At 45.5% G+C, this 15,572-nt stretch overlaps 1 protein-coding gene across 3 annotated transcripts in view; it reads left to right on the top strand.

Annotated features, from left to right (window-relative positions):
* Nucleotides 1-15,572, top strand: part of CTDSPL (CTD small phosphatase like) — a 111,256-nt gene extending 95,684 nt beyond the window's left edge. For 2 of the 3 annotated variants that reach the window (XM_044755060.2, XM_044755062.2), the window contains 4 exons: nt 705-761; nt 4,219-4,311; nt 8,033-8,218; nt 11,884-15,161. In XM_044755060.2, coding sequence (XP_044610995.1) covers nt 705-761; nt 4,219-4,311; nt 8,033-8,218; nt 11,884-12,009 — 462 coding nt within the window. In that variant the 3' untranslated portion in view covers nt 12,010-15,161. Of the gene's footprint in view, nt 1-704; nt 762-4,218; nt 4,312-8,032; nt 8,219-11,883; nt 15,162-15,207 lie in introns of those variants that run through there. The other variant, XM_044755064.2, reaches the window with a different exon arrangement.

Raw genomic sequence — 15,572 nt, 5'->3', positions numbered from 1 at the left:
AGTCTAGGGTGGACTGGCTCTCCTCACCCCCCAGGACAGAAGACAGTGTCAGGCAAGGCCTGAAATCACTGATGCTCAGGACTAGGTGGAGCCATGGACCCCCTCAGACCCATTACTATAGTTATGGAAGAGGAGAAACCGAGATCTGGAGAAGGGAAGAGCCTGCCCCAGGTTGTGCTCTATGGCCTCTGACTTCACCCCACAAGTACTTAGCCCTGCTTTGGGTCTATGTGCTCAGCGTCTCCTGCCAAGCCAGCCCATCACAGGACAGGCTGCACTTGTGGGTCCAGTATAAATTATTTTCCCTCAAGTAGTACTGTCCTCCGGGACCATCAGGCTTTCACCTCCTCCCTCTGGTGGCCAGGAGTGGCTCCCCATCTTCTTGACGGAGCTTTAGGCAAGAGCTGGAGTTTCTGAGGAGCCCTATTCCCTAGCCAGGCTGCCCCACCCTTTGTTGTTGAAGCCAGGCAGGTGATACAGAGGTTGGACCAAGATGCTGAAAATGTAACAATATTCAGAAGAGAAAATAATGTGCTTTCCTGCTTGTGCTTATTTTAAGGAACCAAGGCATGCTTCAACATCCTTCTCCTGAACTGTTTTTTCCAATAATAAAACATTGGTACAGGCAAGCTTTTTTCTTGCTAAAATTTCCAATTTTATTTCATTCTTTCAGATATATTAATTATAGTTTCTTTTCTCTCTAGCCTATTAGTAATGCTGATTTTATTGTTCCGGTTGAAATCGATGGAACTATACATCAGGTAAGAAGTCAAAGCTAAATTTGAGTTTCAATTAACATTTTTTAGTAATTACATTTCCTACGAATTTTATTTCTAAATTACCATTTCAGTAATAATTTTACTACTGAATCAAAAGGAAGCAAACTTTGTAAAATAAATACAATGGTTTTCTGCTTTTTTTCACTCAGACAAATTTATCTTATAATGAGTTTATAAGGGAACTATAATCTATAAATATTAGATGTGGTTGCAAGTTCAAATAGTTCTTTGATTTGATGGAGACTTTTGGAAGTTTCCATATCCCCCGCTGGCCTAGCTTGATGGTCTAATTAACTTCCTCAAATAATTGCTTTCGGCTACTCTCACTAGCAGGCAACAGGAAAATGCCGCAAGTTGCCCACTTATGGTAGACTCTCAGGAAAAGGTGTCCATTTCCAATGCCAGCCACTGTAGACTGAACACTCCTGCATCGTGTTCTCTAGTGCATCTTTAGTGAAAACCCAACCCAAAAGAGAAGGGGGGAGAGTGTGAGTTTTTGAATCAGCAGGCAGCTTTGAATAAGATGGCCTAGTCAGTTGGCATGCCTCTTTGTTCAGATTTTTTTCCTTATCTGTATGAAGCTCCTCTGAGAATAGCTTCATTTATGAACATGTTAGAAACACTATAGGAAAGCTAGCCTTGGAGACTGAAGAGTGGGGGAGCTTTTGTCAGGTGTTCCACAGGGATAAGCTGACCATCTTCCTTGTCAACCCCAAGTCCTAAAAGGAGAGTCTCTGGCCTGATGTGTTTATATCCCAGAAGAAAAAATCTCTCCTGGTGCTTGAGCTGTAACAGGATATCTTTCCTTAACGATGTCAATATTCTCTCTGGCTCTTGGTTATAGAGCGTCAGAGATGGCAAGGCCTTGGAAATCAGCTGGTCCAGCCACCTCATTGTCCAAGTGGGGAAACTGAGGCTCAGCCAGAGATAGAATTGGTTCAAGGTTATACAATGAGAAGAATTAAAATAAGAATCCCAGTCTCCTGCCCCTGGCCCAGGGCTCTGTTCCTAATACTCGAGTCCCTCCCCTCCCCTGCCTTGCCTTCTCACCTGTTCTCCAGGAGGTCCTGCCAGGAAGCCCTCTCTGGGAAAAGCAGCTTTGTCCCTAGGTCTCCACACTTCATGCTTTTAAAAGCCATCAGGGAGCCAAAACAGCAGGCACTGAGCATTTAATATTTGCAAAAGCATCAACTGAATTAACTTAGCATCTGAGAAGCAGTTAAGGCTTCTGCATTTATTATCTTTGCTTTGTTACAAAGTAATGAGAAAAAGAAGAGGCTGCCCACTGGCATGGCAAGAATTAGAAGAGAAATTAATCCTTCCTACCTCGTGACTATGAGCATGACCCTTGGGGCCTGACCTGCTGTGGCCAGCCCATTCTTGCAGGAGCTACTCCAGCTCCCTCCAGACTGTGCTATGATTCACTTGGTGATAGATATCCCAGGGCCCCAGGGCTGGGGTCAGAAACTCTCCTGAGAGAATGAAGCCACAGGCGCCAAGAGGAGGACCAAGGCCCTGGCGAAGGCCGTGGCCTCGTTCAAGTAATCCAGGATAGGCTGTGCAGGTCCCAATGGGCCTATTCTTGGTTACTTGCACGCGGACGCGGGCCTGGACGCCGGCATCCGGGCCCAAGACATTCCTCTCTGCCAGAGGCACCAACACCAGAGTTCCCAAGTCAGTCTCCTTCCCTTTGCATGTAGCAAAGCTTGCTTTCCAAGCAGTGTTCCCAGGGAGACTGAGGACTGCAGGCTGCACCCATTCCCTGGCATGAGGAATCTCATGGGCAAAGTGGAGGCCTGAAGCTATTGTAGCCACAGGCCCTGTCTTCAGCCCCACCCCAGCCTCCCCACTCCTCAGAGCCCTGTTGGCACCCACCCCACACTATCCTGCTCTTCTGGCTCCTCACTACACCCTTGGCCACAGACCCCTGCTCACCCCATTCTCAGTCAGCCACACATTTCCTACCAAGTCCTGGCTCTGTGTAAAATTCCTGTGCCAGCAGCATATCCTGTCTGTGGTACAGAGCCCCCTTTCTCCCCTCTGTTACTCCGCCTGTAGGATGTCCAGTCTACTCCATCTGCCATTTAAGGCCCCATGCACGCTAACCCCAACCTGCCTTTCACACTTCATCTTTAGCCACTTCTTCTCCTATTCCCTGTCTCCCTCTCTTTTATCACTGCCTCTGCAGGGCTCGTCACGCAGGCCTCTGACCATTCTCTAACACCCCAAGTATTTTCAGGCCAGGTCTCATGCTCATACTGTTTTCTCTGCCTGGAAGCCCACTTCTCATCCTGTCGGCCTGATGAACTCCTATTCATCCTTCAAGGTCCAGGCCAAATGTTACCTTCTGTGATTCCTTCCCCTTGAAAGAGGAGTTAATTGTCCTTAATTTGTCCCTCTACTACAACTTCGTTATGCCTTGTTTACTTGGATGTTTTGCATATGTCTGTTCTAGACTGTGAGCTCTTCAAGGGCAAGGTCTGTGTTTTATTCATCTTTGTAACTGCTTCAGGCTGAGCACAAAGCTGGGGCTCAGTGAATATGAATTGAATTGAATTTTAACAAGTTTCATTTATTTTAGGGAAGTGGCTAATTTCAAATGGAATTTATTCAAGTTTTAATTAGTTCTCTCTTCCCACCTCCTCTGTCTTCTCTCACCAGCTTTCGCTTCTCTCCCATCTCCCTTGTTTCCTCATATTTGTTCAGGCCCGCCGTCGGGAGCACAGAGCACAGCCACTCTAGGAAAGGCTACTCTTTCTGCTCTCTGCTCAAGGCCCCTCCTGATGGCTGGGTTCTGGGGCCTGGGAGTATGCAGGCTTTATATCCCCTGAAGTATCTGTTTCTATACCAAACCCAAGCCAAGTAACCTTTGTGGTGTCAAGTAGACAGGAGGGCACTTCTTGTAACTTTGCTGGGCCTGTGCTTCCACCCCAGGCCTGCCTAGCAAGGGAGGTGTTCCAGTCAGAGTAGAAGGTGGCAGCCAGAGCAATCTCAGACCTACCAGGCAATGAGCCAGGCCTGGACCTCCAAAAGAACCCCGGACCATGGCCTGTGTCTACACAGGGCCTGACCCAGAGCATGTGCAGAGAAACACATGTGAAATGAATGAGTCGTTTCACACAAACATGGCATAGCCCTTCCACTCACTCGTTCTGAAATCCCCAAGACCCTCAATACCATGGTCAGTTTCCCTTTCTCCCTTGGGAGGAGCGTCTGCTCTGAACTCAGATCTGGAGTCCAACCTGAGAAGTGTGTCTCCCCTGAAGTGCCACGTCTGACTACATAGCCCCTCATACAGTCTGGGTCTCTGCCCCACACAGAGACCAGGGGCGGGAGGTGGGAACCCTTTAAGGAATTCTTCCTGCACTGGGTGTTTGGGCCCCAGGCCGTCCCCAGCAACTGCTGTGACTGACCAGCTTGCTGTTTCCTGCCGTTGCAGGTTTATGTGCTAAAGCGGCCACATGTGGATGAGTTCCTCCAGAGGATGGGGCAGCTCTTTGAATGTGTGCTCTTTACTGCCAGCTTGGCCAAGGTGAGTCCGGCTCCCATCTGGGAGCTCTAGGTCTGGTGCCCCAAGCCCCTCCATCCATACCCACTCTCTGTCAAGCAGCCCTTTGTTAAGGTGAGGGAAGCTATTTCTGTGGTGACAGGTTTCCACCCTAGATGGGATGGATGCAGGCCATGTGCACAGTGCCAGCCTGAAAGGCTTCCGTGTTACCATGGTGACAGGGAGCACTTGGAAAAAATGCTCCATGAAGTTGCCGCATGCAGCCACCTGAAGCTGGTTGTACACACCAGGAAATCACAGACGTGTCCAGCGTAACCGAAAAAGGGTATCTGCATCTCACCTGTTGTCTGGCAACCACATGCTAAGAGGCTCAGGCCTCTGGGCCCTTGGGTTAGCTTATACAGGTTTGGGGAAGAGATAAGTGTCAGATTCACCCATATGCATGGGCCAAATGGGAGTTCTGACTGCCCTAGTGAGCCCTGTGATCTCAGGCAAGTTACTTCACTTCTCTTGCCTCAGTTTCTTCTATACATTGGGGATAATTCTGTCTGCCTTGTGGGGTGGATCAAATAAAATAACACATGTGAAGGGCTTAGCACAGTGTCTGACTCATATTCAGCAAGTATTCATGGAGCACCTGCTGTGTTCCATATGCTGTGCTGGGCACTGTCACATGGCGAGTGCTTCTGACGTTCATTGTTTGTTATCATAATGATTAATGATGATAAAATAATTCACATGTTTTGGTCTTCTAGCTTGGTATGAATCTCTGACCCAGCGTCTACACTAGCTCTGACCATAGAGAGTGGTTTCTTTGCCCTCTCCCACTGTTTAAGGGAATTAGCAGGGTCACAGGACTCTCAATATGGTTTTATCTATCCTTTCACAGCAGACAGGGCTGGCACCTGTTCCTCAGGAGAGATCCTTGCCGTGACCATCTCTCAAGCCCTGACTCTGATGGGGTCAACACCATCCATGTGTTGGTGGCACCACCAGTGTCTCCATGGGCACGTCAGGGACCTGAGTGGCCCCAAAGATGAGCTTTGTGGGGCCCGGGTCAGCCATCTGCCTGTCTCCAGATCTGCTGCAAGGATTCATATGCAGCTTCCTCGCCTATGTCCTATTTCTGGATGGCTCTCTTTTCTCCTTAGCATGTTGAGGGTTCTGACTCTGGATTCCCAGACATACTGCTCTGCCAGCCTGGGGATTCCTAGTTTGGGTCATCTCTCTGTCATGGCTGAGGTGAGAGAAAACCCCACCTACCCAACATTCTGCCAGGCCCATCACCAGGCCTTAAAGCATGAGCCAGTAGAGAGGGAATCCAAAACCTAGGCCTTACTTTTGCAAACTAAAAAGAGAACGTGGCCTCAGGGAAAACATGTTCCCCAGTGGGTACTCTTTCAGATGAATAATACCAAGACTAATTGCATTGTGTTGTCACTGGCTCTGCTGACAGTGCTCTGGCGTGCTGAGCAGCCTGAGGTGATAACCAAAGAAATAACAGATAGGAAGATTGCACTGGTGTCTCTGGATTGAGAGTTGTTTTTCCTTTGGCACAAGTGAAAACACTCTTCCTTGGCATTGTCCCCAACACTCACTTAAACCTCCTTGTTCGTTCTTTCTTCCTGGACTGCTCCCACCTGCCCCTCTATCTGTCTCTCCAACCCTTCTCTCGCTGCTACTCTAGCCTGGCTCAGCCGAACCAGCTCCCAAGTGCAGCTTTCCAGCCTCGTTCCTCCCTGATGCCCAAGTTCTGTTCACAGGTGGGCACTGCCCAGTTTTTGGCGCTGGGCTCAGCTCCCAGCCAGCACCATTGGTGCAGTAGACTTCCTGGCTTGCTGCCCAGGGGCCTACAGGAACCCTAAGCTGGCTGTCAGAGCCCTTCAACATCTGCTTCCTCATCTTAGTTTTTGTAATTCATTCATTCACCCAACAAATATTTACTCAGTACCTACTGGGTGTTGGGCACTGTACTAGGCACTGGGGATGCAACAGAGAACAAAAGTGACTAAGTCCCTGCCCTCATGAAGCTTACATTCCCCACATTCATCTCTAAGGCCTGAAGCTCCCAGACTCAGACACTCCCTTGAAAGATGTATGCCACCACCAGTGTTAATGCTTATGAGGCAATTAATCATCTTTTCTATCTAGAGTCAGCCCCCTATAACACACCCACGTGCTGCTTGCCTCACCAGCAGAAAACTGCAGCACCTTGAGCTCTTACTCCACTTGATCAGCAAGAAATACAGTCTGCTTCTGGACTTTGCCTCCCTTAGGATGTCTCTGGAGAGAGGAGGACTTTCCTGTGGAATCAGACCTGCTACTTGTAGCCCTGTAGCCCTGCATCCCTGCAGCTATGCCAGCATTTGCTCTGCACTCAGGGGCTGCTATGTATTCTACTGCTGGCTTTCCAACACCACCAGCCTCAGGTGCTTCCTGTCTCACTGGCAGAGTTGCTGGGCCCCTAGTGACACCTGGTTCTGCCCCTCACTTTGGTCTTAGTGCTGAGGCCTGGCCTCACATTGGGCTTGGAACTGCCACTCTTGCCTCCAGCCCCAGTTGCTCAATCTGGCCCAGTCTTTTAAACATCTTCATTTATGAAGATTTTCCCTCAGGGATGACCCCTGTATTTCTTTATCCAATCTAGCCTGCTATGGGGAAAATTCCCTAGGCCATGAGAGAGGGCCCAGCAGGATGACCCCCAAACTCCCTCCCATAAAACTCCTGGGCTCCAAGTAAATGGAAGGTGGGTATCTGGACACCATCCTGTGACAGTCAGGGGCTGGGCTGGCCCAATTGCCCAGAGCACCTCTAGGGGGCAGTGTGGCCTCATGCCTCACAAGCCAAATTCAAAGCCCACTCATTCATTCACTGATGAAACTAGTATTTATTGAGCCCCTACCATAAGATGGGCACTCTGCAAGCTGGTAGTGATATCATGGTGGACACGGCAGGTAAGGCCTGTTCCCTGACAAGTGAAGAGAAACTAAAGTAACCCCAGAGAGTGACAAGCTCTGTGAAGGAAATTACGGTGAGGCAATAGAGTATCCAGAAAGGAAGATGCGGGAGTACTCTAGATAGGTGCTAAGGGAACCCAAGATCTTAGACAGAGGGAGGGGTTCATGCAGAGCTGAGAAGAGAATGTTCCATGTAGAGGGAACACTGGTGCAAAGGTTCTGACCATTTTTCAAAGCCACTGTGGCTCAAATGATTTGAGATGGAGCTGAGTGGTTGCAGAAATCTTGCAGCTGCAGCCATACGGGATATGGTGGCAGCAAGGAGTGTGGGCCTTATTCCAAGTGCAGCGGGTAGACAGTGGAGAGCTTTAAGCAGGGGAGTGACGTGATCTGACGTGTGTTTTCCAGCAGCTGCTCTGACAGCTGTGAGGTGAATAGGCTGGAAAGGAGGCCCGAGGGGGAAGAGACTCTTTAAGAGGATCACACAGCCACCCCAGGCCAGAGATGACAGAGGCCTGGACTAGGGCAGTGACAATATAAATAGAGAGATGCAGATGTTTTTGGAGATGGAACTGAAAAGAATTTCTGATGGATTGGATATGAGAAGTGAGTGGAATGGAACAATCCAAGATGTCTTACGTGCATGGAGAGGAAAATAACCAGGATGCTACAACACATCCAATTATTTAAATCCCTTTTTAGAAAAGTAATATGGATCTTGCTGCAGTAGGTTAGGATTTCTGGGCTCTTTCAGGCACCCAGCCTTCATTGTGACACCTGCTTTCCAGTATGCAGACCCTGTGGCTGACCTCCTAGACCGCTGGGGTGTGTTCCGGGCCCGACTCTTCAGAGAATCGTGTGTTTTCCATCGTGGGAATTACGTGAAAGACCTGAGTCGCCTTGGACGGGAACTGAGTAAAGTGATCATTGTCGACAATTCTCCTGCCTCGTACATCTTCCATCCTGAGAATGCAGTAAGTAGCCCCAAAGAAAAAGAACGCAGAGCTCCATCTGAGCGCTGTCTTGCCAGGCAAGCAGCACTTTTGTACCTTCAAGCCTGTGCAAGTTTTCTTGGCCTTTTCCTTGGTGAAATCCCAACTCTGCCACTTAGCAATTGTATAACATTAACCAAATTATTTAACCTCACTGAGCCTCAGTTGCCTCATCTGCCAAATGGAAATTATATGAATGCTGATCTCATAGGATTGTTAGAGGATTCCGTGTGGCAGTACATGAAAAGCCCTTAGAACAGTGCTTGTAATGGGTAAGTGCTCGATGAGCCTGTGTCTTCTTAGCATTTTTAGCAGTGTTACTAAGAAGGGTTCTGTCTGCCATTAACCTTCTGGAGCTGGCTGCTGCCCAGGACTTCATGACCCTGTAGACTCAGAAGGCCTAAGTAACCTCTTCAAGAGAAATATTTCTTAAACGGGAATGAATAAAACACTTCAATAAGGTCTTCACATAAGTCTGCCAGGCTTTACCACCTTATAATGATGTCTAAAATATATGCAATGGGAACATTCTTACGTAAAACTCCCTGGAGCGTGGCAGCTCTTAGTGCCTACTCGCTGGGTGCAGCACAACCCTCAGAGCAAGAGAGAGATGCCCTCCGACCTCCCACGCTATGTTTCCAGTAGGAGAGAGATCAGCCAGGCCCACTGGTGACTGCTGACCTCTCAGCAGTAGCTGCCATCCCAGGTCCTCAGCTCAGGCAGCTTTCCCTGGAGAGGAGACTTCCTCCCAAGTGCAGGCTTCTCAGACTCAACAAAAGCCCACCCAAGCCCCTTTCCATGAGTCCAGAACTCTGCTGCTCCACATACAACAAAAAAATGAGTTCAAACTAGATTCACTTGGTGTGTAATCATTATTTTAATAAACATGCAAAGTGTACTATATTTAAATATGTTCATTTTAATGAGTTAATCAAATTCTACATAATGCATTTTGTAATGTGTCTCTAACAGATAAGGATTATCACAATTCCATATCACATCTGACAAAACTAACAGTTTCTTAATATTATCTAATATCCAGACTGTGTTCATATCTTCCCTGTCATCTCAAAATGTTTTCTTACATTTGGATTGTTTGAATCAGAATCCAAACATGGTCCATGCATTGCTTTGGTTAATATGTCTCTTAATTTTCTTATAATCTTAACACTTCTCCCACCCTTCTTCCTTTTTCTTCCATGCTGTTTATTTGGTGAAGAAATTCTGGTTCTCTTGAAGAAATTTCCTGCATTCTGGATTTGTATAGTTGCAGCCTCATGGTGGCGTTCATTATGTTTCTCTAGCTACCATATTTCCTTTAAACAAGTTGTTAGATGGCTACTACTTGATTCGATTCAGGTTCAGGTTTTTTTCAACAATACAATGTAGATGATATTGTGTACTTACCATGGTATCACATCAGGAGACATATCATGTTAAGTTGTCCCAGTTCTAAAATTTTAAGTTGATCTGTGAATTCACGTGCTGTTAGCCTGATCCATCCATTTTAAAATTCCCCATCAACCCTTCACCTAAAAATTTGAGCAGTCCTTGAGATCATTGCCTGCATCCACTATTTCATTAGGAATTGCAAAATGGTGATTTCTAAATTCTATTATTCTTTCTGCATTTATTAGCTAGAATTCTATTTTTAAAAAATGAAATGTTTGTATAGGGAAGTCAGGATAAAGTCTTGGTTCTTTTTCTTCAATTCTGAAACTTGCAGAGTAATGAGTTTGTGCTTTGGCAACCTCTAAAAGTAACCAATGAATTTTTTATAGGTATCATTATGAACTCCTGGATTTTTTTTTTATTTTTACAATTTAATCCATTTATTATTCTTTTGTATGCTCAAGTGTTTGCCTTTGGCCAGTGGACAGCTCTTCAAATTACAGTAGGCTTTGATAGCATCCTGCTTTCTGGTACAACCAGATGTTCCCAGCTCATCTTGTCTATTTCTTGCTTCAGCTCTGGAATCAGCCATTTTTCTAGGTAGTCTGGTTCCTATTAGTGGAAATGGTATATAAAACCACAATTTAGGTGGTTTCTCACTGTTACTGGAATTCTCTTTGTTTCTAGCCCTTTCTACTGGACAAAGCTAAAATATACTTTTTTTTTATTGGCCCCGAGCTAACATCTGTTGCCAGTCTTTCCTCTTTTTTTTTTCCTCCCCAAAGCCCCAGCACATAGCCGTATATCCTAGTTGTGTCATTTTAGTTGTTCTACATGGGATGCCACCACAGCATGGCTTAATGAGCGGTTTGTAGGTCTGCACCCAGGATCCGAACCCATGAACCCCAGGCTGCCAAAGCAGAGAGCGAAAACCTAACCATTTGGCCATGGGGCTGACCCCTAAAATATTCATATTTTTAGAATGCAAACTAAATCATAAATTCATATTGGTTTTTTCAACTTAATGTTATAACAGAGTCTTTATTTAATTTCTTTGTTTTTCTATGTGTATCTCCTCTTATGCTGAAACTCTTGATTCCTAAAGATATTAACATTACATATTTGATTTATTCTATGGTAGATACTTAATAGTTTCAAAATAGCGGTACTAATATTATTACTGATGATAAGACAATTGAATGCATTTAGGGTTTTTTGGAGAAATGCAGAGACAGAACACTATGTTTTAAAACCCACTTGAACTAATTGTCTGTGTGGTTGTGTCACCACCTTTATATACACCTAGGTTCATTTTTTTATTGCTTTCTTTTTCTTAATGGTTTAATTTTATTTTTATTATGTAACACATTTACACAGTTCCAACATCAAAACTATTAACAAAGATAAATTCAAAGAAGTCTGGTGTCCATTTCTGTCCTCTCTCCTGTTCCTGCCCCTTCCCCTAGAAGTGGTCATTTTTTTATTAATCCTTATCGTGTTTATTTTTTTAATTACATAATGAATTGTTATGTTTCTAAGTGGTCTTTAGATTTGTAAAAGGCCAAAAATAATACTTTTAAACTTTTTTAGTTTCCCCAAATTTCTTTTTAAATCTCTTCTTTGCACCCCTGGCTGTCACGCACTACTACCCCTCCCCACCCCTGTGTCTAAAACTAAGGAAAAGTTCTGTCTTTGCCCATGGCTTCAGAATTTCCTGAAATTTTATACTTCTCCTTTTAACTGACCACAGCTAAGCATGGGAGGAAATTCTCCACTTGTCTTTGCCATGCAGCTTGGCATAATGGCCCCAAGTGGAAGCTATCCTGTGCCCTATTCATTGGCTCCCTGGTGTTGGTGGTTGGCAGGTAACCTCTGGCTCCAGGTGCTGCGAGGTTCAAGGAGCTGGTTTGATGCAATGGAAAGAGCTTTTTGAAATTGCCAAGTAGCAAGGCCAGTTCTCATATATTCCACGCTCTGGCCACCTTTTCTATGGCAGGAAAACAAAATAGATAAATGCATGCAAACTGGGTACACTAAACTTTGCCTCCTGAGCCATCTCCTGAACCAGGTAGCTTTGGATTGATCTTAGCTGGGACGAGGGAATAAACAAAATGATGGTGATGATGATGATGATTTCTGGATACCTCTCCTCCTTACCAAAGAAAATGTTGGAACTTCAGGGACCCAGTCAGGTTGGGAGCAGCCCCCGGCCCTGGAAACAGTTCTGCTGCCCCCCACCACACACTGTCTTCCAGGTGCCTGTGCAGTCCTGGTTCGATGACATGACGGACACAGAGCTGCTGGACCTCATCCCCTTCTTTGAGGGCCTGAGCCGGGAAGACGACGTGTACAGCATGCTGCACAGACTCTGCAATAGGTAGCCCCGGCCTCTGCCTGCCTCCCACCTGTGCACTCTGGAACCTCTGGCCTTGGGGACCTGCCTGGCCTCAGCTCCCTGGGAGCTGAAAGTGAGGACACTCCATACTCCAGACCACTGGGTGAATGTGGCCATACCTACCTGTTTTATTTTTTAAGAACAGAAACAACTATTTTAAAATGAACTCTTTTAACAAATTTCATAAAGGGACATGCATTTTACTGGATTTGCTTTTCTTAAAACATACCAAAAAGAAAAAAATGGAGGAAAAAAAAAAGCTTGATATCTATCAGACTTCCTTTCAACTGTCCTCCCCTCCAAGCAGACAACCTGTCCCCTTCTATCCCAGCTCAGAGCAGCTGACCCAACTCAGAATCTCTTTCCTAAAGGATGAAGTGCCTTTTTGAATGTTATTTTAAGCTGAGAGTTAATTTTTCTACACAACATATTTCCAGACATCTTTTAGTCTTTTATTGTCTTAGATTCTCTAAGAAGATAAATATGACAATTTTCTAGAACCTAGGGAGCAGGGGGTGGCGAGGGATGGGAGCGAATCATAGGAGCCTGTCTCCCGACAGGTGTGACTGCTCTGACAACCTGTGGCGCGCTGCAGGGTCAGGCTCCTGATGGGAGGTTTTGTGACTGTGTCAGTGTCTCCATTCGTTTCTGACCCAGTTTGGAATGTATCTGCAATTGTCTGGCTCAACACTTTAGGAAACAATAGAGTCTTTTATATTATTATTATGATTTCTGACGGTGACAAATCTGTCTCGAGGTCACATTTTCCTCTTTAAAGGTGGCATCATGTCACTTCTGCTTTCACACTACTGCCATACTTCTGTAATTTTTTTGCGTTGTTGTTTTGGGTAGAGCAGTTATGAGAAACTCTAAAACCCTTGGATATTAAAAAAAAAAAATCTGTTTATTGATTTTTAAATCTTTCCTTTCCAAAAGCTAGATACACACGGAGGTGTTTGGGAATTTTCTTTGCTGCTACCGCGCTGCCACCAAATGGAATTGACCAGCGGCTGTTACACTGTTCTTTGCCACTGTGCCTATGCTCAGAATCTGCTCACTGCTAAGCTGCAAACATGGACAGGGTCAGAAACATAGGTGTCCCACCCCATTGCAGACTGCACCAGCTGTATCTTGTCCCTGGCCCTGGCCATGGGAGTTCAGAAGGGTACGAAGACAAAAGGGCCAGCGTACCACACAGGTGTGGCATTAATTTTCAACTGCAGTCAACATCAGATCCTGTGATAAGCTGACTGTTCTCTCATGAGAACCTGTGGCCTCAACCAGCCACCACGCTGATGTGGCCCAAGTCCATCTCTTGGTCTTCTCTTTTGAAGCACAGCTTATTTCTGAGCCGAGGGTTGGGGAAGCCCCTCTAGATGTGAGGCTCATCGCCCCGAGCCAGGGAGAGGCTCTCTCCCTGAGCCAGGGCTCCTTCTGCAGCCTTTCCCAGTGAGATGTTTTAAGCAGTGCCATGTTCCTTGTTCGACAACAAGGCAGTCTATAAAGTCTTGCTCTTAAAAATAATTTAAAAGAACCCTTTTTTGTTGGCACCATTGCCTTAGTCCTCTGTGGGTTGGGCCTCTGCCAGAGTTCTGGTGGGAGCGACTGGCACTAACAAGACTGGAAATTGGGGGTTGAAGTAAAATTTCTTTTTTGCTTTCATTCATAAAATAATGAAGCCAGCTGCCAATCACATCCTCCCAATAGCACTTTGGTGTGTGGACTGCCGTGCATTCAGAAGAGAAGTAAGTATTCAGGGGTAACCAGGTCTCCCAACATTCTGAGTGTTCCAAACCCGGTAATCCACATGCCAATTAAAATAGAAACAGCCCTTGTTAGGCATTACCATAGATAATGACAGTTACATGGCAGATCTGCACATGCCATAAACCTTGATTTAGAAGACCAGTCATTAAATGAACCCGCTGCCTTAAATGTCATGAATGTTGTAGTCAGGTGTTTGTCATCTGTTGAAATCCACACAGAAATCAGTCCTGATGAGAGCCTTAGACCCTTACCCGTGCCGCCTTCCTTGTTGGCATCACAAGGTCTTATTTGGAATAGGGGGCAGAGAGGACTGAAATTCTAGAATATTTCAGGGGAATCAAACCTAGGAATATGCCCCACTTCGGACAGATGAAGTAAAGACACTTGGCAGGCTTGAGCCAGATGTTCACCTAGTAGTTCCTGAAACCGTGAGTGCCACTGCACTGACCCAGTGTGGAGCTGTTGGGAATGGAGCCCGGTTCCTGCCACCACAGACACAGAATGTCTCAGGAGGGCCAGCACACCCTCTGAGGGTTCTGGATTCTGTGCACCTTATTTGACCATACTCCAAAATCCTGTTTTTATTTTAATCCTTGATTCTGCTTTATGTACATATTCAAAATATCTATATCTATATTTTTAATCATATACATGTAAATGAAGCAATAGAATTCTAACATAAGGCCAAGAAATGAGATGAATGTTTGGGGTTTATGTTTTTTAAGGTAAATACGGGTATTGTTTTTAATTATTACCTTTTATTAAATTGTGGGCTTTAAAACCTAATGAAACTTCTTAACTATTTCTATGTGCCATATACTTCCCATGTTACCAAAACATTCCCCAACTCTTTAGCCAAAAGAGAAATCTGACCTCCTGAGATTCCATGGTCCTTTCTGTACCGGTTAAAATATAGTTTCCTGGACAAGTATTTTTTACATTAAGATCTGGAACAGGGTACCTTGGGTCATGGACTCCGGCCCCTGTGATGTTACAACATCTCTGGCCAGGCCTCGAGTGGAGGTGCCCAGGCACATCCAAGATTGTTACTGCTCTGTCTTTCATTGCTCTGGAATCCTACGTGTTGGTCTGTGGTTTCACCCATTAGCTGTTTGTAAACAATTCATTTGTATAATAAAAAGGAACACCACCTGTCATGGCTGATGGTTGGTGGGGAAGCTCCTTTGACATGGTGCAATTTTGATGAGATGACTTTGGAGACATGAGGATGCCCTAATGACACTGTCTTGTCATGGTTGCAGCATTTGAACTTTTGATATAAAAAAGAAATCTGTAAGTGTATATAACCTGGCAACATTTTACACCCCTATATTTTAAAGATGGCTTTCTAATAAAATCCAAAACAACACAGCCCTATGGTCAAACACTCGTGACGTTTGTGCCTCTGCTTTTAAAGGTGCTGTGATGAACAGTTGGCATGCCAGGGTTCAAGAAGAGTGGATGGCTTGAAGTGCTTGCAGTTACCTGTGCAAAACTGACTGGCTGCCTCTGTTCCTATTTTACTGTAAATTCGATGGTGTCTGTTCCTGTTGCATTCTCCAGGGAGCTTCTCTGCAGACTAACACCCCCTCAAGTAGTAGAAATGCTGGTGTCTGGGTGGTCCTGGATTTCTTTTGGACATTTGAACATGATATACAATCCAGCATTACTTGGGAATTACTACATGTGGAATGTGCACGTTTCCAGGGGCGAGCATTTTCAGTCAAGAGGTTTGCAATGATTTCCTTCCTGCCAAAAATAAACACATGAAACTACGCTCTC

The sequence above is a fragment of the Equus asinus genome, chromosome 21 (assembly GCF_041296235.1).
Source record: "Equus asinus isolate D_3611 breed Donkey chromosome 21, EquAss-T2T_v2, whole genome shotgun sequence".
Lineage (NCBI taxonomy): Eukaryota > Metazoa > Chordata > Mammalia > Perissodactyla > Equidae > Equus > Equus asinus.
The sequence above is the reverse complement of the archived record's forward strand: the minus strand, read 5'-3'. Positions and strand labels throughout refer to the sequence as shown.